We start from the raw sequence: 24,005 nt of genomic DNA on the forward strand, positions 1-24,005 counted from the left end.
GTGTTGCGGGAGGTCCTTCCGCCCCTCCAACCAATAGCTGCTGTGATACCAGCCCATTGGGGCGTGGTCTCTCTCCCTTTAAAAAAGCGGCTATTTCCTCTGCTCGCTCTCTTCACTTCCTGCTCTGCTGGAGACTAGACTCCCTTCCTGGTTGTGCAGATGGCTGTTGTCTGGGACGGTGATCTGTAAGTTTTCCCCTTTAAATAAATAACACCCTATTAATCATAACTCCAAACTGGTGTGGCCTTGTTCGTGACTTACGCCTTCAGGTCCCTAATTGATGGTATTGATGGGGTATGAGTGTGGCCTTGCTGAAGGAAATATGTCACTGGGACAGGGTTTTGGGACCATCAGAGCCTTACTTTGTTATTTCCAGGTTGCTCTCTCTGCTTTCAGCTTGCCAGTCCAGATGCCAGTTGCCACTTCTCCACTATGATGGATGCCAGTTGCCACTTCTCCACTATGATGGACTCCTTTTTTTTTAATATTTATTTATTTATTATGTATACAATATTCTGTCTGTGTGTTTATGCCAGAAGAGGGCACCAGACCCCATTACAGATGGTTGTGAGCCACCATGTGGTTGCTGGGAATTGAACTCAGGACCTGGAAGAGCAGCCAGTGCTTTTAAATTTATTTATTTTTTTTATGTGTTTGTGCACCTTATGTGTGTCTGGTACCTGCAGAGGTCAGAAGAAGACATCAGAAACATGGGGACTGGAGTTACAGATGATTGTGAGCCTACATGTGTGGGTGCTGGGAATTGAACCTGGGTCCTCAGAACAAGTGCTTTTAACCATAAAGAGTTAACTCTCCAACTCAAGGAGTAAAAGGGCTTTTTGCTTGTAGAAGTGTTTTAATATCTTTAGAGAGTACATTATGGCTTCGTTCCCTCTTTTCCTTTCTAAGGGTTTTGCTAGTGCTACTATTCCCTGTCCCCTAACTTTTTATTCCTTTGCTTTTTCCCTTGAGACCACACAGCTGTGGGAGAGGGAAGGGGAATGTGGTATCCTTGATTTACTTATTTATTTTTTGTGATGTTTTGTGATGTTATGTTTTGTGATGTAATAATACGGATGTCTTATTCCGTATTGGGTAGTTATAGCTCATTGTGTTCATTAGGCTCAAGGATTTTAACTTTGAGTTTTGAGAACATCTGTTTATTAAGGGAATTAAATGATAAGAATTAGAATGCTAAGCTTTAGATCCTAGAAAGTTTGAGTTGAAATTGGTAGAGTACTTTTACTGTAGTCTGAGAATTAAAATTTTGAGAAAATAAAGGCATACTTTAAAAACAAAACCCCTCAAAAACCCCCAAAAACTAGAGCTAGGTATGATATTTGCCTGTATTCCCAGCCCTGGGGGTTGGAGTTGGGGACAGGAGTAGGGGTGGGTTGAGGTCATCTGTAACTGCCTTCTAAGCCTCTATAGAGACCAGACATGGGTTTGTTTATACATAAACATGTAGGCAAACACTCACGCACACTAAAATTAAATTAAATTGAAACCAGAGTTTATAACTTGGTATTTGTACATTATTTTCCTTGATACTTTACAAGAAAATTTAAAAAGTGATAAGAATTAGTTGACCCGAGTTTACACTATCAGAAGAAATGAGTAGACGGTGGTAGTGCACACTGTGGTGGCGTAGACTTGATGGTGCACACTTGTCTTTATAGTATTGTGGAGATGGAAAGATTGCTAGCTGGAAGCTATTCAGTGAGATTCTGTTAAAATGAGGATTGATGTGGGATTTCCCTCTGTAATGCTGTGATTACCATTAATGAATAAAGAAACTGCTTTGGACCTATAGCAAGGCAGAACTTAGGTAGGCAGGGAAGATGGAACTGAATGCTGGGAGGCAGAGACCTTTGAGGAAATGGTTGGTGTAGGTGATTTAGGCATAAGTGGGTGTGTCAGGTTGGTAGGTGTGTCAAGCCAAAGTACTGAGGGTGTATACTGTGTCCCTTTTAGCTGGTATCTGGGAGATCAGAAAGTTGCTGATCTACCATGCCTTGCTTTCTTCCAAGCTGGACCTTTGTTCTGGGTTGGTTTCCATGACACTGGGCATGACACTTAACCGTCATACCTCAGTATCAGTGACTTCTCCTAACAAAGAATATTTACTGAACAATTGCAGGCTTCTTTTCTTGCTTTTTGAATAGTACAGGCATTTATGTGCATTTGTACTGTATTTGATCTAGAGGTGATTTTAAGTATACAAGAGGATGGATGCAGGCATACAGAATACTTCACACTTTACTATAAGGGCTTTGAGCATCTGTGGATGTGATCAGGAAGTGAGGACTATGGCTGGGATTGGGATCTAGAGGTAGCCTTCTCTTAAAGGGCAGCGCTTCTCAAAGTTTATTAGAGTTTTGTCAAATTTGGGAGTGTTGGGGGTGAGATAGGGTCTCACTTTGCAGCCCCGGGTAGCCTAGAATTCACTGTGTAGCCCAGATTAGCCTCAGACTCACAGAGATCTACTTGACGTAAAAAAGACCTTGTAAATGTTTCCTGCTTTATTATCAAATTGTGTTTGAGCAGTAAACTATTTGCTTTTCAGAAAGACACTTTTCAACTGTTCAGACTCAGAAGTAGCACTCCGGGAAAGGCATTCTCTTTTTTGCATTCTTAGTAAAATATGTTTGTTTCAAATGTTTATTTAAAGAAGGGATACAAACACAGAGTAAATGTGCTGTCCTTGAAACAGTGGCACACAGTGATGGACAATACGGCACTTGTTTGCATTATGTAGAGACCTCTTTGTTCATTCTTTTTTAATTTTTATTAAAATCTCTATTAAAATTACTCCTAAAATGCTACTGTTTGCTTGTGTGGTAATACATGTATTTTATTATCTACATAACAATAAAGCAACAGAAAATTTAAATAAACTTAGTGAGTTATCTATTGATGGGGAAGCAGGATAAATATTGTCGATGGCTTTTTGTTTTGTCTTTTGTCTTTGATGAAGAAAAATTTATTTTTAATTTTTGTGCATTGGTGTTCAGTCTGCATGTATGTCTGTGTGAGGGTGTTAGATCTTGGAGTTATAGACAGTTGTGAGCTGCCATTTTGGGGCTGGGAATTGAATCCTGGTCCTGGAAGAGCTGCCAGTGCCCTTAACCACTGAGCCATCTCTCCAGCCCCAAATATTGTCAATGATTTTTAACACCTATTTTATACCAGGAAGGGAAATTGATTTTATATTAAATTTTTAAGGATTATTATGCATATGAGTGTTTTGCTTACATGTACATATTTGTGCCAATGTGCATTCCTGTTGCCCGCATGTGACACCAGGTCATAAGAGTGTTGATGGAACAGGAATTGAGGATGGTTGTGAGCCAGCATGTGGATGCTGGGATTGACCTCAGGTTATCTACAGTACCAAGTGTTAACTGTTGAGCCATCTTTACTGCCCCCAAGAATTGGAATTTTAACAGAAAGTGAAACAGTGAAAATAGAAATAAGCAATCCTATTAAGTATATTCCTGGACAGAATAGAATATTAATATAGGGAAATTGTAATGGAAATATGCTGTGTGACCTATTGTACTGCCAGCTTTCTCAGAGGAAGATGGAGAGATCTTTCTTGAGGATGTTCGTATTTTTAGTGGTATACCAGTGAGGAGAAGGCATAGTATTTCTCCTTTGTTTTTGATTTAAATAGGTTTACTAAGGCTGGCCTTAAATTCTCTGTGCAGCTAAAGATTGAGCCGATCCTCCTGTGTCTGCCCCTCCTCCTATTTCCTCAAGTACTCAGAGTGGAAGTATTTCTCTCCACGTCTTGTTTGTTTAATTAGCATAAAACTGCATTTATTTGAAATCATGAAATCTATATTATTTCATCAATCTCATGTATAATTTCTTTTCCATCTAGATAAAAGTTGACATTCAGATAATCCAGAAAAGGAACAGCAAGTAGATCGAGATGTGTAGCTCCGTGACTGCCAAGCTGTGGTTTTTGACAGATCGACGGATCAGAGAAGACTATCCACAGAAAGAGATCTTACGGGCTCTGAAGGCCAAATGTTGTGAGGATGAACTGGACTTCAGGGCTGTAGTGATGGACGAGGTGGTGCTGACAGTTGAGCAAGGAAATCTGGGTAAGACTATATATAAATGCTCCTTCAGACTTTGCTTAGAATGTGGTAAGTTTAAATTTCTGCTGTAATGAGAAGTGAAAAGTGTCATCACTCACAGAGACATGGGAGCACTAGTATTTCCTAAATTGTATTATGTATGAAAGAGTGGAAAAGAAATCTTAAATGATGTTGTAGTTTTTATGTCTTTAATTCCTGTCTTATTTTTTTCCCTTGAGACAGGGATTCTCTGTGTAGCCCTTGCTGTTCTGAAACTTGCTCTGTAGACCAGGCTTGCCTAGAGCTCAGATTGACACCTGCATCTGCCTCCATAGTACTGGGATTAAAGGAGTGTGCCACCACTGTCCAGTTGAGAAACTGTGCCTTTAAAAAAACTATTTTTTTTAACTTATCCACAAACTTTAAATCCCTTTAAGTACTGGTAAGAAAATTTGTAATTAACAAGTGGGAATTCTGTTGATTAATTAGTTTCCATGTGATTCTTATTTTCATTTTTCTTACATAATATCTACAGCATTGATTGAAATAACTTGTTATTAAAAAAAAGAAACAGCAGTGTGCACACCTTTAATCCCAGCACTCAGGAGGCAGAGGAAGGCATATCTCATGAGTTCCAGGCCAGCCTAGTCTTCGAAGAGAGTTCCAGGACCTGTTACACAGAGAAACACTGTATCAAAAAAACAAAACAAAAAAAATTTGATTCAACTGGTGATAGATGTATTTCTAATATTTTGCATGTGTTCAGAAAATAGCCTGGACATGTGGTTCATTAGAGGTGAGGTCAGAATGAGCTGCAGAGTAAGAAAGAACCTGTTTCTACAAACAAAAATAAATAAATATTAAACAAAAATAAGAAAACCAGGTGGTTCTAACCTTTAAAAATGTCTGCTAAGTAACCAAAATTTGGGAGGTAGACTTGAACATCACTCTGGTTGTTGGCTTCACGGGACCTAGAATTTAATTTCCCAATATACATGCTTCTGTGCATTCCTGTGAGGCTTCTTCTTAACTAGGTTAGTTCATCTGTTAAAACCCACATGAACTGTCTTTTTTTTTTTTTATGCATGAGTATTCTGCATGCATACCTGCAGGCCAGAAGAGGGCATCAGATCCCATTATAGATGGTTATGAGCCACCATGTAGGTGCTAGGAATTGAACTCAGATCCTAAGGTCCTCTGGAAGAGCAGCCAGTGTTCTCAACCATTGAGCTATCTCTCCAGTTCCCATTTTTAGACTTCTACATTTTTTATATTTATTTTGTGGGTATTTTGCCTGCATGTATGTATATGTGTCACGTGTATGCCTGGTGTCTGTGGAGGTCAGAGGAGTGCTTTGGATCCTATGTTGATGCTGGAAATTGAACCCTGGTCCTCTGGAGGAGAAACAAGTAACTCTTCAGCCTTGTATACTATATTAAATGCCATCCTCTTGTAGGAAGGTGATAAAACAGCTTTCAAGAACTCTTTTCTCTTTTTTATTTCCTTTGGAACATTTTCCTCAGTATATAATTTACAGAGCAACAGAAGAAAACTACTGTTACACTAAAGTGGAGTTGATTGGCAGAACCTGCCTGTGGGTTTCTGTCCTTGGGCTGTCAGTTTTATATTTTCCCTGCTTATCTCTTAGTTTTACTGACTGATTTTAACTTCAGGATCCCTGATTCATCTCAAAGCCACCCTGTTTGATAACAAGGCTCCTTGTTTTTGGAATTGACGTACTTGAGTCAAACTCTGTGTCAGCTTCGCTGCCAGTAGGAAGGGCAGTGAAAACAGCCCTTTTCAAACAAGTGGTAGATTTCTGCTCTGCATGCTTATGGAGCGGGCTCTTGTAGACCAGGCTGCCCCAATTCTGCACGATTAAAATGTGGAGTATTGTAGATTAGACTGCCCTCAAACATCTGATCCTCATTTCCACCCCTCAGTGTTAGATTCATGGCATGGTGTACTACATGTGACCCTCCTAGATGTGATTATATGGTATTAATATTTCTGTTTTTATGAGCTTTTTGCTCTGAAATGGCACCTGACACTAATTTGAGAAAAAGTCATAGTTATTATTTAAAATACAGCACTTGGGAGGCAGAGGTCAGTCTGAGTTTGAGGGCAGCCTGGTCTACAGAGTGAGTTCCAGGACTACCAGATGACACAGAGAAACCTTGCATAAATAAATAAAAATAAAATACAAAAGCTTAGACCTCAAAATCAAATGCACTGTGTTGTTAATATTGGATTGGGATAGACATTTTTCTCTTTAAAAAGAGAAAAATTCTAACTGACTTATTAACTAAATTATTCATGCCAGAATAATATAACTGCTATTTAAAACGATGGCATAATATATTTACAATCAGAAATGAAAAGTACAAATATACATCATATAATGTATTAAGGGGAAACTTGAGAATAAATTTATTTGCACATATAAATACAAAATATTCTGAAAGATAAACGACTGGGCTGACTTCTGATGGTGCCTGGGTGACAAAGTAGAGATAAAGGTAGAATAAGGAATTTCAACATTGTACTCTGTACAGTTTTCTTTCCACTTTGTGTTCTAGTGGGTTTTTATATGAATTACTCCTTAAAATCTTTTGATTTTAAGATAGCACATGTTGCTTAAAACACTCAAATATAATACATCAGGTATTTTATTGTTCCTTTATATTATTACTTTTTTGCATTTAAAAATGCTATTTAAATATAAGATTATAATATAATTACATTATTCCTTCTAATTCCTCCTTCCAAACCCTCATATCTTTCCTTGATCTTTCAGATTTATGTCCTTCATTAATTATTGGCACATGAATATATGTATATATACATGCATATTCCTACATACACAAAATACAACCTGCTCAGTCTATAATGTTACTTACACGTGTTTTTAGTGCTGACCATTATTATTGGGAAATTAATTAGTGTGTTCTCCCTGGGGAAGACTTTGCCCTGGCTCTCAATTCTTTAGTTGCCTGTAGGTGTTGTTTAGGGTTGAGGCCTCCAGGGCTTTCTCCTGTCCACATTAGCGTGTCTGTTGCTATTGTCCTTATTCAGCTCATGTTTAGACAGTCATGTTGGTGAAACTTAATGGGTGTAGCTTCTGACATTAATAGGAGACACAATTTCACAGCAAACACCTTGATCTTAACATCTCTCGATCCCCTCTCCTCTGATTGAATATTATTTTTTTAAATTATAAAGAACTTACAAAGAAAAACCAGGATCTCACTCTCTAGTCCTGGCCTTGAACTCCTGGAGATTCTCCTGCTTCAATCTCATGAGTATGATATGTAATCATGATATGATTACAGGATTGAGCCACCATCTCTTTTATTGCATACTTTTCCTGTGGTTTTAGCTTTGCTGTTCTGTTTTTTAGGTCTACGGATCAATGGAGAGCTCATCTCTGCCTACCCACAGGTGGTGGTAGTGAGAGTTCCAACCCCATGGGTGCAGAGTGATAGTGATATCACTGTTTTGCGTCACCTAGAGAAGATGGGGTGCCGACTGATGAACCGACCTCAAGCTATCCTGAACTGTGTTAATAAATTCTGGACATTTCAAGAGTTAGCTGGCCATGGTGTACCTCTGCCAGACACTTTTTCTTACGGTGAGATCACAAATGAGAATGTATAATGTGGGGGGGGTGGGGTGGGAGTGGGGGGGGGAGGTTAGAGATGGCTCAGCAGGAAAGAGTGCTTGCTTCACAAACAGGAGACCCTTCCTGAGTTGAGATCTGCACTCATGTAAAGATGGGTATGGCCACATGTCCTATAACCACTGTGCTGTGGATGGTGGACAAGAAGATCACTGGGGGTTGCTGGTTATCAGCTATGCTTTGAGGGAGAGACCCTGTCTCAGGGAATAAGGCCCTTTCTAGTGATAGAGCAAGATGCCTAGCATCCTTCTTATGTATACATATGCTAATGCTGCATCATTAGTCCATATTTAACTTACAGAATAAATAACAGATGCTAACTGTGATATTTAAACAAGTATATCTCTGTTCCAATGAAACTTCGTTGTAATAGGCCAGAAATTAGCCCACAGCCCTTAGGTTTGAGGTAAAAGAAAGCTGTTTGGTATTTCTATTTAATGTCTTGTCTTTGTTACCATTTCATAACTTAATATACTATTTAAGAGTATGATTTAAAGAAGATGGGCATTATGCTTTAAAGTAGCACTTAACTGCTCTCTGAGAAAGGATCATTTTAAGTCAGTTTGATGTGATTAATGTTAAAGTGAAATTTATACAGCATAATAAAACTTAAAAGTTTCTAATCCTTTTACTTGATCACTTGCCAATAGCAAACATGTCATAAGAGTAACACTGCTATAAATATTATCTAATTTTCTGCCCTTCCAGTTGGAAAAGTGTTCTTTTCTTTTTTGATTTTTTGTTCTGAACTTGCTATGTAGAACAGGCTTTCCTCAAATCCTCTAGCCTCTGCTTCTCTGGTGCTTAGAATTACAGGATTGTGCCACTACATCCAGCTTTCTACAAATAATGTTCAGTAGAATGCTTAGAAATTTTATGAGGTTTTAAAATGCATTTTTCTTCCTATAAAATACTGAACCCCATGTGCATGCGTTGATATAATTACTGCCTGCTTTTAGTATTTACACAGGACAAAATTGGTGTGAATCCCTTAAAGATTGGCTTCCTAATGCTCTTGGGGTTTTAACTTGGGAAACAGTAACTGGCTCACTAGCCAGTAAACTGTACCTTCAGTGGTGAGGGATTAAGATTTTATAAGTGAATAATCTTAATTTCTGTAAATTGCAAATATTCATATTATACTGATGTCCCCAAGCCTTTTCCTAGCTTAAGTTTCTATCATGTTGATTCTTTTTTAATTATAGACCATTTTTTTCATCTTGCTTCTCCCCCCCCCCCCCCCCCCCAGCAGTGAAAACAGTAAGAAGCAAGTAAGATTAGCCAGGCGGTGGTGGCATGTATCCTTAATCCCAGCATTTGGGAGTCAGAGACAGACATCTCAGTTTGAGGACAGTCTGGTCTACATAGCATGTTCCAGGACATTCAGGGCCACATGGAGAAACTCTGTCTCAAATAACCAAAAACAAAGCAAAACCATGCTGGACCTAGTAGTACAGGGCAGTAACCCCAGCTGTGTGGAGGGAGGCAGGGGAAGCACATACTGAAGCACAGCTTGGACTGCACAGTGAATTCAGGCCAGCTTGGGCACCTTAGTGAAACTCTGTCTAGAGTGAACAATAAAAAGAGGTCTGGAGATACAGCCCAGTGGTCGTCTGTGCATGCTTAGCATGTATGAAACTGTGGGTTAAATTCCTGGTCCTACAAACAGAAGCACACTAAAACAGATGTGTTCATGGAATATTAAGAGGACTCATGTAGCTACAGCCATCTGATTGTCAGCAGAAAGAATGGCCAAGAACATGCATCACAGAAAACAGACTATTGCATTCTGGGAAATCTAGATAGTTACAAGTAAAAACTACTAAATCCCTATGTCTCACCCTGCAGAAAAATCATTGCGGGGTTGGGGGGTAGAGAGTTTATTTAGTGGGTTATGGAGTGAAAAGGAAAGGGGGAAGAAGAGAGAGAAGCAGAGACAGGGAGTGGGGAGGGGGAGAGAAAGCAGAAGTTACCTCTTCAGGAGAGACAAAGAGAGCAGGAAAATCATTTCAGAAATGGTTAGAATCTTAGTGAGACCTGAAACCATGTAATCACTAGAGGAAAACACATTAAGATAATAGGTGCAGATAATCTCTCACATACACTGTATTTTATGTGTGGGTGTTTTATCTGAATATATGTCTCTGTACCAGGTGAGTGATACCAGTGAAGATCAGAAATGGGTCCTCTGCAGCTGGAGTTTTGAACAGCTGAGAACTGCCGTGTGGGTGCTGAGAATCGAACTAGGTCATCATGAAGAGTAGCCAGTGCTTTTAATCACTGAGTCATCTCTAGCCCCCAAAGGTGCTGTTTTTAAGGGATGGTCAGTTTGACTTACTAGCCATCAGTCCTTTTCTTCACCTCCCTTGTCTTGTGCTTAAAGTTGGTCTCAGCATACTTAGTCTTATATTTATTTTTTTTCTCAAACCAGGTGGCCATGAAGACTTTGCTAAAATGATTGATGAAGCAGAAGTTCTGGAGTTTCCAATGGTAGTGAAGAACACACGAGGTCATAGAGGTATGTAATTTGATACGCTACATACTTTTGAAATCGCTTTTAGAAATAACAATTGAAGAACAACTAACAAGTGTTTGGGATCACAAACTTCTGGATTTCTACAAGTTCACTTTGAGATTTCTTTCTGGTTAGAGGTTATGGTAGAGATTTTACATGTATGACTAAATCTCAAGTTAGTGTTTTACTTGAGCTATACATATTCCCTTCATTTTTTAAATATGAACTCATTTGGCACTCTCCAAGGCACAGTGACATTAAAAGCATTTTAAATCTTAAAATATATTTTTCTAGGAAACCTAGTTAGTTGAATTTTGACTCTTCAAGTGTAGATGGAAGTTTATGTCCTGCCTGGTCCTGCAGCCATTCAGTCCCAAACAAAAACACAGACGTTTCTATATAAACTGTTTGGCCTGTTAGCTCAGGATTATTATTAACTAGGGCTTACAATTTAAATTAGCCCATAATTCTTGTCTGTCTTTAATGGTGTACAAGAAACCTGTGAACTTATTTCTTAGCATTAAGATTCATATTATCTTACTGATCATAATTAAATCATTTTGTATTTAATTACAGCAAAGAATAATCTAAAAAACTACAAGTATAATTAGTTCTGAAAGAGTATATTGGGACCCATGAATGTACATTTATCACTATCCACAGTTTTATGACTTAGATATATTGTATATTTTTATTCTTTTTAAATCCTAGGTAAAGCTGTTTTTTTGGCACGAGATAAACACCATTTAGCTGATCTAAGCCATCTTATTCGGCATGAAGCTCCATATCTATTTCAGAAATACATTAAAGAGTCTCATGGAAAGGATGTACGAGTCATTGTTGTGGGAGGCCGTGTTGTTGGCACCATGTTACGTTGTTCGACAGATGGAAGGATGCAAAGCAATTGTTCTCTAGGTAAAGACAATATAGCGTCTTTGTGTTGGTATGTAGCGTGACTGTGCTTTCCACTGTAGTCCTATCACTGTTAGTTGTCTTTTTATTGAATCAGATTTCACAGATTATGAATTGACTTTATTTTTTGTGATAACAATTTTTTTCATTTCTGTTAGATTTTCATGCTTGTATGTATATTACTCATGCACAGCCACTTTTGCTTTCCTTGCCTGCCTCCTTCTTCCATTGGTTCCCTTGTTACCTTAGTGCCTCTGCACTAAGTGCTTTAAACTACTGAGCCATCAAAATGGGCCTTGCCACATCTCCAGTGCTAGGATTAAAGGCACATGATCCCACATGTGGCTTTCATTCCCACTGTTAACTTGGGTTTTAGTAAACTATCTACAAGTTCTAGAAAATCTCTCCCTCTCTCTCTCTCTCTCTCTCTCTCTCTCTCTCTCTCTCTCTCTTAAAGTGGTTTTTATTGTTGGTTTCATTGTTATTTTGAGACAAGGTTTTTCTGTGTAGTCCCACCTACACAGTGTAGCCCTGGAACTCATTCTATAGACCAGGCTGGGCTTAACTCTCAGAGATTCATCTGTCTCTGCCTTCTGAGTGCTGGAATTAAATGTTGCATCACTACTGCCTGGCACGCTTTCTCTTTCTCTCTCTCTGTCTCTCTCTCTATATATATGAATATGTTTTGACTATGCACCATGTGCCCACAGAGACCTGAAAAGTGCATTGAATCCCCTGGAAATGCAATTGCAGTTGTGAGCTACCATGTGGGTGCTGGGAGTCAAATCTGGGTTATCTATAAGTGCTCCCAACTGCTGAGCCATCTCTCCAATGTCCCCTTCCCATTTCTCTCATTATTTCCTCTTCTCCATCTACTTATTTCCTTCTGGAAGATTTATTTTCTCATTCAATTTCCAGATTTCCTACTTTGTTCTATGATTTCTGGGGGTCGTTTGAATTGAGTTTATGGGCAGGGAAGTTGAGCCTACAACGGTTGCATCTGTATTTGAACATATACTATTGTTCCTAAGCAGTAAAGTTGTAACAACTCTTGAGTGTTTCCATTGTATTAGGTGTTGTACTATAGAGCTGATCTAAAGTATGCAGCAGGTTGTAGGCACTAAAACTCTTGAGGGCTTGTGACAGTTTGTAGGTTTTGGTGTCTGGAGATGGGAGGTTCTCAACCCTTGTGATGCTGAGGGACACTGTTTGGTCCATTTACAGGCAGGATACATAGAAAAGTTTAATGTCTAAGACTTCCTCTTGGAAGTTCTTTCTCACTTTTCTTTAATCTATGTTCTGGCATATTTAAAAACTTAATTTAAGCCTGTGGTGGTAGTGGATGCCTATAGTGCTAGCACTTGGGGACTGAAGCAAGGGATACTGAGTGTGAGGAAGTCTGAACTAAAGAATTATGATTTAGTCTTAATAGGACAAAATGAAACCAGTTTCACACTACTAGCATGTTTGGTTGTTTCATTAACCATTTAGAAGAGTTGCTAACTCTCTCCTCTTATTTGCCAGGTGGTGTGGGGATGATGTGCTCATTGAGTGAACAAGGGAAGCAGCTCGCTATCCAGGTGTCTAATATCCTGGGGATGGATGTCTGCGGCATTGACCTATTGATGAAAGATGACGGCTCCTTCTGTGTCTGCGAGGCCAATGCAAATGTAGGTTTCATCGCCTTTGATAAGGCTTGTAATCTAGATGTAGCTGGTATCATAGCAGACTATGCTGCCTCCCTTCTGCCCGCTGGCCGGCTCACCCGGCGCATGTCCCTGCTCTCTGTGGTGTCCACGGCCAGTGAGACTAGTGAGCCGGAGCTCGGTCCCCCTGCCAGCACTGCTGTCGACAACATGAGCGCCAGTTCCAGCTCTGTCGATAGTGACCCTGAAAGCACCACCGAGCGAGAGCTGCTCACCAAGCTCCCAGGGGGGCTGTTCAACATGAACCAGCTGCTAGCCAATGAAATCAAACTCCTGGTGGAGTGACTCCACCGGTAGATAATAAACCGACAAAACCCTTGTAAAACTGTCTCCCCTCACCCCATCCCCTTCCCCCTTTAACCAACTTGCAATGCTGTTCATGGAGAATGCTCAGGAGGTTGAGAGAAATGTATAGCAAGATTGGTTAGAAGAAGGGAAAATAGATGAGACCTCTATAGGATACTTACCTGACTTACAGATTTTGCAGAGAGGAAGAATAGGTGATATGCAGAGAAATGGCAGGCTCTCTTGCTAACCGGCTCAGTTACTAAAACCCTGCTCTTGGGCCATGAGGAACATGAAGGTTTCTTTTTCCATGGTCTCTTGCTTTTGTTTTTATGTAGAATGGTTTTGATTCAAGTACTAGTAGCATGACTTCACACAGTTTCAAGATTTGAAAAGAAGAAACATCTGCTTGAAATACAGAAATGTTTTAGTAACAATCTGAAAAGTCTGCCGTTTCTCTGAGCTAGCATTTAAACGCACATAGTTGTTTATGGACTCTTAAGGGACTCTGACCGGGATTTCTTATTTTCATGTTCGTCCTTGTTTTTTCCCCCTTAATTTGGGTGGGAGGGTAATGTGACTATATTCCAATAAAGACTTTTATTAACAAAATTGGCATGTTTGCATGATGAAAGGAAATGAACAGTATTGCAATGTCTGGTATACAGAGTAACATTCAATGTAGATAAAGTTACACTAGTTAAAGCTTGTGCATTGACTTGTATTTGTTAGTGTTTTAGTCTTTTTTGAAAGATATATGCTCTGTTAATGTTGCATTTTTAATACATGCTGGTAACATCCCTTGCTCTATGACTTCATCTTTAGCCATGGCCAAAGTAAACAAAATGCTACTTTTTTGGTTAATGAGACACTGACTCAACATACACATTTAAAAGTCTCCCTGCCCACTTTTCTCTTGATGAGTTGAACATTTAAAGGATAAGTACAGGGACATCATTTCCGGGAGGCAAGTAAATGTCATTAGGTGTAAAACTGAAATGAATTCTTAATGCTATTTATTTGTATTTGCATTTTTCACATTTTAGGAGAGTTTATATATATGTTGCATGCAAGTGTATGTGGTTTTTTTTTGTTATTGTTGTTTACACCAAACAGAAAGAATAGATTCTAGAGAATGGCATGATGGGAAACAGTTTTTCCTTAAAACAAAGAAAACAATTGAATTGCTTTAGACACTGATAGTGTAGATATACTCCCCTAAAGACAATAGGAAAGTAGATGTTTCTTAGGTTTTGTGTATGTGTGTGTGTGTGTGTGTGTGTGTTTATTTGTAGACTGGCATATGTTTTATTCCAAGGCTACACACTTTTCTTAATGTTATGGTTGTGCATTTTCTCTCTATACACTTAAGATTTGGAGGGAGGTAAAGTGGTTGTTTAATTGAGGTTTATTTAACGTGTTGAGTCTCAGAGCCCTATTCTTAAGCCTTCAGTACTGACCACTCTATATTCCTTTTCTGAACTGGTGAAAGCCCCCCAATCTGCATATAATTTGAGCCTTTAAGACAAGGATAAAGCTAATCCAGTGATTGAGTCTGGAAGATGTGTTAAGAAATGGAGATGCTACAGGTTCATCATACTTTTTAACAAGCAAGCTCCATCTCCCTACAAATTTTCTGCAGTTTCCCCAAGCTTTTCTTGCCTCTCCAGTGCTGCTTCCTTTCAGATGGACCTTGCCATAATTTCTTGGACACTACTTAGAGACTTGAAGGTGATAATAAAATGACTTTTATCCAGCTCTAACAGGTTTGATCACGATTAACTGTACAGTTTTCTCCCATTTTAAAAAGGAATGTAATGAAACTTGGTTTATCCCCATAGAATTAAATAATATTAAAATGGAGTGAAAGGTTGATTGTTGAAATAGAATAGTGCCTGTATTCTGTGAACTCTAATTGCATCTCAGAAAAGACACATAATGAGTTCTACTTTGTCTTAGGATACTCTCATTGCATCTGCACCATGTGATTTGCACAGGGTCATTGGGAGCCATAAGTACCTCTGATTCACTAACAGAATAAAAGTACTTGGTACTTTGCTGAATGATCATATTTTGGAGGGCTCATACTATTTGGTACAGAGAAATATATGAACAGTTGTGTAATCAGATCCTAAAATAGATTATCTGGTTGCCACATACATTATGATATACATGTAAATCCATGGTGGGATAAAGAAACAGAAAAATTATAGTTAATCTATTTTAAACCAAGCACTATTTGCCAGTTTTCACTGGTAGTTCACTCCCTGTTGATGCAGCCACTGGGCATCATCCATAGTGTCGAAATGCAGTTCTTCACCAACCATCCTCTGGGTACCAACACTCACATAGTAGAATGAACACAACAGGTAAAGATAAGAACATATCATTCTGAAGTGATAGTTGATTTATTCTTGTAATTGTTTTCATAACTCTTGTATAATCATCTATGAGATAAAATGTATTTATTAAATCTGTAATGTCAAAAATTGAATTACTGTAAATTTTTGATATGTTAAAATTGTAATTGTTGTATTTTTAATAATTCTGTTTTTATGTTATCATGATGAAATTTGGACTCAATAGATCTATACATATGAACTATACCATTTAAAATTTCTAATAAGTATTTTTTGTTTTGATACTTATAATTGGTCATTTCTGCTGGCATTTCTCCAGTGGACTTTGAAATCTTTCTTTATGCTATCAATAAGAAACCACCCTGGAACGCTAGAAACAAACCCAAGAGACTCAAGCACTTTCAGAGTCATCAGACTTTAAGAGAAAGCACTGAAGGCATTGGAAAAGGCCACTGACTACCAATCATCTTTTTCTCAAGAAGGAAAACAATGGGAAAGCAAATCTCAGTGAACCCCCAGCTTGGGGATGGGGGTGTTAGAGACATTGTGAAATCAAATCTTGTGTTATATTTTTCTCCTGGTTCGCTGTTTTTGAGAAGGTTTATGGGCTATTTGGCTGGTGAGACACGATCCCCTCCTAAGAAAATGTAGGTGCTCAGACAGGTAACCTCTGCTGCTGTTTGTTTGTCTGTTTGTTTTGGTTTATTTAAAATTTACTTTTGTGCGAGGATTTAAAAAAAATGTAATATATCACAGGATTTATAACCAGGTTCACTGCTTTCTTTTGTTTCTTAAAAAAGTTTCACTTAAAATATAATTTAGGTACCTTGGATTTTGAATGTTTTAATGATGGACAGAAGTCTGCTGTTGGAATCATCTAGTCTTCCAGATTAGATTTGCAATGTTTTCATTTCGTTTTGGGGTCTGTGTGGTATTTTATTTCCTTTATCCCAGTGTACTTTGCCATGCCTCGTGGGGTGGCTGCCTAACTCTAGTGAAATTTCAATGTTAAAAAGTTTGGTTTTTAAAGATTCCTTAATGTTTTACATTTTTAAAATTGTTCTTGAAGAAATATTCTAATTGCTTGCACTGTTACTGTTCTTTGCCAGCCTTTTCAGGAGCCAAAATATACAAATACAAACAAACAAACACTTTCCTTCTCCCCCTTCCTGATGCTGAGTGAGGAGTTTTGAGAGCTTTGGGGTCAGTGCCCTTCTAAACTTCCCCTCCCCCAATAATGCAGCTCTGCAGTGGGCACTCAGTGCAGCGGCTTGGACCAGCCACAGCCCAGCCTGCTAGCAGGTAATTGGAGTCTCCTTTATTTCCATCAGAAGGCTAACATTTTACTTTAAGTTTTCTTTCTGTTACACTTTAAAGGCAAGCATAAGTTTATCATAACTTGGTTTTTACAAATAAAACATAAATATAATAGCAAGTAATTTAAAGAAGAGTCTGGGATAAAGTTTGAATCGATTGGGATGAACTCAACATTTGGGATTTCATTTAGCCGTTTAGATACGCCATTCCTTGCATATATGTCTATAATTAAGTTTTCAGAGTGACTTTGGCTTTGTTTTGTTGTGGGTTTGTTTGTCTCTTCCTTTGTCCTACTCTGGCTTAAGCTTTTTCAGGGGTTGGTGTTCCGAATACACAGTGAGCTCACAATTTAAAGACATCAATTAGGAGTTGACAGGTATGGAAAACTAGAGTGTAAAGTAAATTAGGTTCTAGGTTTATATATATGGTTTAAAGTACACTGCAGTGTTGAGTTGGCCTTAGTGATGTGCAAGGGGCTTGTGAAACCAATAGAGCATTTTTAGTCACTTTACAAGTGGTCACGGTAGCCTTGCTGATAGAATAACCCTAACAGATAATATGTAAGTAGCTGAAGATTATCTTATTCTAAAGAGTATACATTGTAGGTTTGAACATATAGGGGAGTATTTCTAAAGCACAGCATGGTTAACCAGATTAGCCAAGGTGATAAAAGAAAGTTAGTGGCAGAATGGAGATACAGTTTGTTACAGTTTGGTAGTCTTCTGTGAGTCAGCTCTTTCCTTAACTATCCTAGCTTGCTTACTGTCTTCTCCTTTCCTGCCCTTTCGAGTGTTCCACTCTGAAAGATAGTTTTCTAGTTTACATTGGGCATATTAATCTCTATTAAAGGATTTCAGAGACAGTAGCCAGCATCATCCCTATGCTTGCATATTTTATCTGATAGCTTGTATTGTTCTCTACAAAGAATGTATACATTCAGCAGACCACTGGTTAGTGAATAAGAAACCCTGGCCTCAGTGCTCTCTCCAACTAGAGAGGCATGTAATAAATCATTAGTCTGTTCTGTGCTTCGGTTGACACATGATACAGGGACATCCTCTGGCATCTTGAACTGAACTGAAATTTACTTGTCCAGGAATCCCAGCTGCACTCCTGTAGGGATGTTATGAGGTGTTCGGAGGAGGACTCTCAGACTTTTGTTCTCTGGCCTATGAGCATGGCCACAATAGAATGTTTGCATTGCACAGGGTGTGGAGAGATTAAACAACCTCCATTCTGATGCCCCATTAGATACTGCTGACTTGTAAGGAATCGTAAGGAATCTTGATTTTATCGTACTCAAACTTACTAGGTAGACCTTATATAGTATATTTACCTGGCTGCTATTTGGGGTTGGGGGCACATGAGGGGTGGGGTGAACTGTTGTTGTTTTAGGTTTCAGTCAGACAGACATCCCTGTGCCTCAGTTCCCAGAAGCACAGCAGGCCTCTAGGAGCATCCGTGGGAACGGCGCAGTCCTGACATCACCAACTTCCTCCTGCTCAGGCTCATCCCATATGCAGAGGTCAAAAGGGTGGGGTTTGAGATGGGGGAAAGGAATGAGAAAGTAGAAGCCATGTCATTGCAGTGCTGCTGTTGACCAGACTTTTGGTGCTTGTGTCAGTGTTTACTGTTTAAGTTGGAAGTCTGTGCATACATGTATTTGGGGCGAAGGTAATGGGAGGGTGGAAAAAATAAGCCATTATTATTGCTAGTCTGTTCTTGGATATAGTTCCTTAGTGTCTAATATCAATTTTCAAATGTAGGCTCCAGTGACAAAGAATAATAGAAGTGAGTCATAGATTTTTAGAAAACATTAGACATTATGCTAAGTTAATTCCCAATTCTCTTATAAATACTATTTTGTTATTCTTTTCCTTCCCCTTAATTTTTCTATGTGTATATTTTTAAGGAAATGTACATTCATGGGCAGTCCTTTCTAAGGGACTTAATGATTATTAACTTTTACAAAACGAAATACCCAATGCTTATGGGCATACAAATGCTACCCTATTTTAAATGTAGGTGGCGTATGTGTTCGTGTTTTATTTTATTCAGAGCCATTGGGCAATAAGCAGTCCAGAACATTGAAATCTCAAGCAGGTAAAGCACCTAATACCCTTAGTTTCTAGAATTACTTTAAAGGCTTTATATTGGTGTGTCTTCTGTGGTTCTTTGGGTAGTCTCTGGATTTGGAATTTGTAGGAGCTGTAGACTACCTAGTTAACATTTAAATCATGTATTTATTTATAGCTTATAGGGATGCATCTGGAAGGAAAATAACAGAACAGAACGTGGCTCTTGTGAGATAATGACTGAGTGTATAATCGTTCCTCTTCCTTTCTTCCTACTTTTTAATTTTCCTAGCTTAGCATGAACATTGATCGTACATTATTTGATTTACTAGGATTGGGTTTTTTCCTGATTAATGAGGTGGGATGGGCAAGATATGGAAATGTTGATCCACATGCAAAAATATGAAATGTTAATACGTTTGCTTAATTTGAACAATAAGCAAGGCCTTTTTCTATATGCCCTTCTGCTGCAGCAGAGAGATAAACGGGTAGGTGGCAGCAGAGAAAGGAACTCTTGAGTGGCCATTGACATTAGCCCTGCATAGGAGAAGATAGCAGGTGACAGACATACCAAGTGGAGCGGGGAAGGCAGAGATGGAAGCTGGACTGGGATGGCTGCCTCCTTAACTCTGAATGGTAAGTTATTTTCAGCCAGAATGTGTTCTTAGACATACAGCAGTGCTGTGAAGGCACCTTGCTACAGCCTGTGGTGGGCTGTGGACACAGCATCTGTCATTCTCTACTAAGGTTGAATTTGATCTTGATTTTGAAAAATTACTAACACTTTGTAATTTGTAAAATTATCCCCAGCACATTGAAACACACTGACCTAATGATGGCAAACATGTAGATTTTATTTTTAAACTAGTTTATGGAATTAAGACCTCCCCCTTTAGTAAGAATGCTGTAGGGGCAGATAAAGAACATAATATTTAAGCCAAATGGTGGTGGTACAGGCCTTCAGACCCCGCACGTGGGAGGCCTAGGCGCTCTACATGCCTGTCCGTTCTTCTCTCCTGCTCATGTTTCTGAGTCTTTCCTCTTTTTCATTCCTTATTTGTGTTTGTATCTCTACCTCTGCTCTTCTTTCCTCTTTTCCCCTCTCATTTTCCTGTTGCCTCAAGATTCTTACTTATCAGTGTTGTCCTGCATTTCTTTGTTTTGTGACAGGGTCTCTACCTATCTACCTAGCCCTGGTTGGCCTTGAGCTCAGATCCTCACCTCTCTGCCTCCAGAGTGCTGGGTTTAAAGGCATTGTTTGTTTGCTTGCTTTTTTTGGGGGGTGGGGGAGTGGGGTTGTTTTCTTTCTTTGAGATAGGGTATATAGACCTAGCTGACTCAACTCTCTCTGCCTTCCTACGCCCCATGTCTGTCCACATCTGTTTTTACTTATTTTTAAGAGTTAAGGTATTAACACTGTGGCACTGCATTTCTGTATCCCAGCACTTGAGAAACAGAAGCAGAAGGAGCAGAAATTTAGGGTCATCCTTGGCTGCATTGTGAGCATTAACTATATGAGAGAGAAAAGAAATAAGAGAAAAGGGGAAGAGTAAAAACACCCAAATTTTAATAAGCAGTCATATTTACTGAAACAAGTATTTAATTAGGCTCTCTTTATTTCTGGTATAACTGAATGGTTTTAAATAATCTCAACAAATGAAAGACCAGTAGACAGACTCTCCAGACTGCTGCTGATCACACCCACTATAATAGAGTGAGTTCCTGGTCTAAAAATACCTGCCATAGACATTTGCAAAGATTATTTACTGTAGTCTGGAATTCAAGTTGTACTTCCAGCACCTTTACATGCTGGGCCATCTCTTAAGTTTTCAGGCAAGCCCTCTAACTCCTGAACTTGAGCTTTATCCCTGGAACCCATGGTGGAAGGAAAGAACCAGCTCCCTAAAGGACATTTGATCTCTTCATGTTCATGTGCTGGCACAATGAACACAATAATTTAAATAAATTACAAAAAGATTTCCCAAAATTACAGAGCCAGAGCTAAAACCCAACTCTAAAGTGTTATATTATACACCACTTGTTCTTTTTCATCCATCCATAGTCACGGCACATTCTCTGCAGTGGGAGCTGCTGTTCTTACCCTGGGTGCATGAGAGTCTTTTCAGAAAGCTTGCTAAGTTGATCTGTAAGGAACCCCTTCTTAATGTTTTTGTATGCATGCTTACTGGTTACAAGTGCTTTTACTTGGCTCAGCAGTTGAAAGTGCTATCTGTTCTTTCCAGACCTGAGTGTGGGCCTTACTCAGTCCTAGCACCCATGTCAGGTGGCTCTAGCTCCGGAGGATTCAACTGGCAGCACGCACACACACAAATATAATGAAAATAAAATCTTTTGAGTAAGGAAAGATACAAGGACACCTTTGTGCTCTCTAGAAAATCTGCTCAAAGGAGAAAACATTGATTCCATGAGACCTGCCTCTCTTCAGCACATTCCATTCTGCTCCAGAAAATGAGTCAGTCTGTCAGAGATAGTCTATTCTCAAGTTCTTTCTTTTCCTTATAGATTTTAAAACCAAAAGAGGGACAAGCAGAGTCAGTATTATGAATAATAACACAATAGTGGAACAACTGTCTAATATGTAGTGAATTTTGTTGTCTAAAAATTTGTTTAAATGGTATCACCTGTTTTTTTTTTAAATAAGAATTGCTCTAATGTTAAAATATCCTACTGCCATAAACAGTTATGTCCCAGTCAGTAATTTTGGCCTAGTATATAGGAATGTTAAAAAAATTTCAAGCCAGGCGGTGGTGGCGCACGCCTTTAATCCCAGCACTTACTCCCAGCGGGAGGCAGAGGCAGGCGGATCTCTGTGAGTTTTGAGGCCAGCCTGGTCTACAAGAGCTAGTTCCAGGACAGGAACCAAAAGCTATGGAGAAACCCTGTCTCGAAAATCCAAAAAGAAAAAAAAAAATTTCAAGACTGACAAAGACAACCAACTTGGATATTAATCTGAAATAAAATGTATTGTGTATATACATTATTGAAAATTTAGGGGACAAGAGTAAGAGAATTAAAAAATTTTCATTCTTGCTTCAGTTTCTTGTGCTGGTGCAGTTCTGACTGCAGCAACACAGTTAGAGACCAGCTTTGTGAGGAAATAATACTGAGCAGGCAGTGGTGGCGCACACCCTTACTCCCAGCACTTGGAGGCAGAGGCAGGCGGATCTCTGAGTTCAAGGCTAGCCTGGTCTACAAGAGCTAGTTTCAAGACAGGCTCCAAAGGTACAGAGAAACCCTGTCTCTAAAAAAAAAAAACCAAAAAAAAAAACCAACAAACAAACAAAAACTAATAAAACTTCCTAGTTTTAAAAGATTATGACTGTTCAATACCCTCAGGTTGTATTTGTTTTGTAAAAATGTAAGTTATTCATGTTGGATATCTTTTTTAAGACAGTTTTTAAATTTTATTTTGTGAGCATTGATTTTTGCCTCCTTGTATGTCTGTGTGTGGGTGTGAGATTCCCTGGAACTGGAGTTAGAGACAGTTGGAGCTGCCGTGTGGGTGCTGGGAACTGAACCTGCATCCTCTAGGAGAGCAGCCAATGCTCCTAACCATGGAGCTCTCTCTCTCCAGCCACCCTGCTGCACATCTTAGTCTCTGAGAAAACATACTCAGCTAGATAATTTGCTTAAAATAAGTTACAAACTGTAGGAAAGGAAAAAAAAAAGCAAAGTGAAAAACAAAAGCTGTAGTACTGTGCTGCTTGTATCCTCTAGGTTTTGTGAGCTTCCGTGTCATTCATTGTGTTGCTAAGTACCAGGGTCTTGCAGGCTGTCCTGCCTCACTCAGCATCCACTTGCTGAGATTAAAGGCGCACTGCGGCGTGTGGCCTGTTGGCAGTATTATGTACGGATCAATATACGTATTCAGGGATTTAGAATAATTTCTCCTGGGGCTGGAGAGATGGCTCAGAGGTTAAGGACACTAACCGTTCTTACAGAGGTCCTGAGTTCAATTCCCAGCAACCACATGGTGGCTCACAACCATCTACAATGAGATCTGGTACCCTCTTCTGGCATGCAGTCATACATGGAGGCATCACACACATAATAAATAAAATCTTAAATAAATACAATTAAAAAAAAAGAATAATTTCTCCTGGAGAAAATCAAGAGAATTTGGGAAGGAAGCCTGTATTTATAGTAATAGGTATGTTCACTAAAATTTTATGAACATTAAATACTTTCTAAGTTATAGAGTATATATTTTTGTTAACTTGGATTACTAAGTTAAAGAATGGAAATAACAAAAATAACAAAAAAAAGTTTTGTGATATATTGTAATGTTGGTTGGCATCCTGTCTTTTCTTTCTCTTTTCTCTTATCCCTGTGATAAAGACTATAAAATCTGATTTAAGTGAATTTTGTTTTTCCCCAGGTTTTCTTGAAATAATCAGTGGTATTCTGGATGAAGACAGATTTGAGTTTGCTTTTTACAATGGAAGAATAACACAAAATAAGAAACCAGTAGTTCTACCTTGTTGCAATCAGTGTGGTTTCTTTTTCTAAAATAAAAGCACTGAATGGAAATGAAACACGTGGAGTGTCGTGTTCTTTTAGCAGCTTGTATACCCACGCCATCATATGTGTTATTCACCTAGTCCAGGATTCTAGACTCAACTGAGTTTTTCCCATGAGTTGTCTTCTGCAAACAAAGTCTTGCATTCTTTAATTCTGAGTGAGGACACATAAGCATGTACTTGGATGGTGTTGGATGGTCTCCTGAGTCCCTTTCCTTCAATACTGAAGATCCGAAAAGCATGACAGCTAGCCACTGACTCTTACCTTGACCTCAGTCTGAAAATGGTGATTCCGCCCTTAGGAATCTGAATAGGAAACTGAGTTTCTGGGAAGTGTTTCCTCCCATTTTATAATCATCTCTGGGATGAAAGGTGTGCACTACCATCATTAAAGGCTTGTGCCACCCAGTTTCTAAGGCAGCTAGTGTGCCTACTGGGATTAAAGGTGCATATTACCATAACCTGGTCTGTAAGGCTGGCTAGTGGGACTGTTTTACTCTCAGATCTTCAGGCAGTCTTTATTACAA

At 38.9% G+C, this 24,005-nt stretch overlaps 1 protein-coding gene and 1 long non-coding RNA gene across 3 annotated transcripts in view; both read left to right on the top strand.

The window, feature by feature from the left end:
• The window catches only part of Rimklb (ribosomal modification protein rimK like family member B), a 38,041-nt gene extending 19,911 nt beyond the window's left edge, over window positions 1-18,130 (top strand). For both annotated transcript variants that reach the window (XM_050164126.1, XM_050164127.1), the window contains exons 2-6: window positions 3,887-4,112; window positions 7,489-7,719; window positions 10,199-10,285; window positions 10,994-11,197; window positions 12,719-18,130. In XM_050164126.1, coding sequence (XP_050020083.1) covers window positions 3,938-4,112; window positions 7,489-7,719; window positions 10,199-10,285; window positions 10,994-11,197; window positions 12,719-13,185 — 1,164 coding nt within the window. In that variant the 5' untranslated portion in view covers window positions 3,887-3,937 and the 3' untranslated portion in view covers window positions 13,186-18,130. The remainder of the gene's footprint in view (window positions 1-3,886; window positions 4,113-7,488; window positions 7,720-10,198; window positions 10,286-10,993; window positions 11,198-12,718) is intronic.
• Window positions 18,131-18,137: 7 nt separating this feature from the next.
• Window positions 18,138-23,493, top strand: LOC126514899 (uncharacterized). Its single transcript, XR_007595702.1, has 2 exons — window positions 18,138-19,573; window positions 23,337-23,493. It is a non-coding gene; the product is annotated as an uncharacterized lncRNA (long non-coding RNA).
• Window positions 23,494-24,005: the final 512 nt, after the last annotated feature.

Source organism: Alexandromys fortis, unplaced genomic scaffold (assembly GCF_014885135.2).
Source record: "Alexandromys fortis isolate MF-2015 unplaced genomic scaffold, M_Fortis_MF-2015_v1.1 scaffold_150, whole genome shotgun sequence".
NCBI lineage: Eukaryota > Metazoa > Chordata > Mammalia > Rodentia > Cricetidae > Alexandromys > Alexandromys fortis.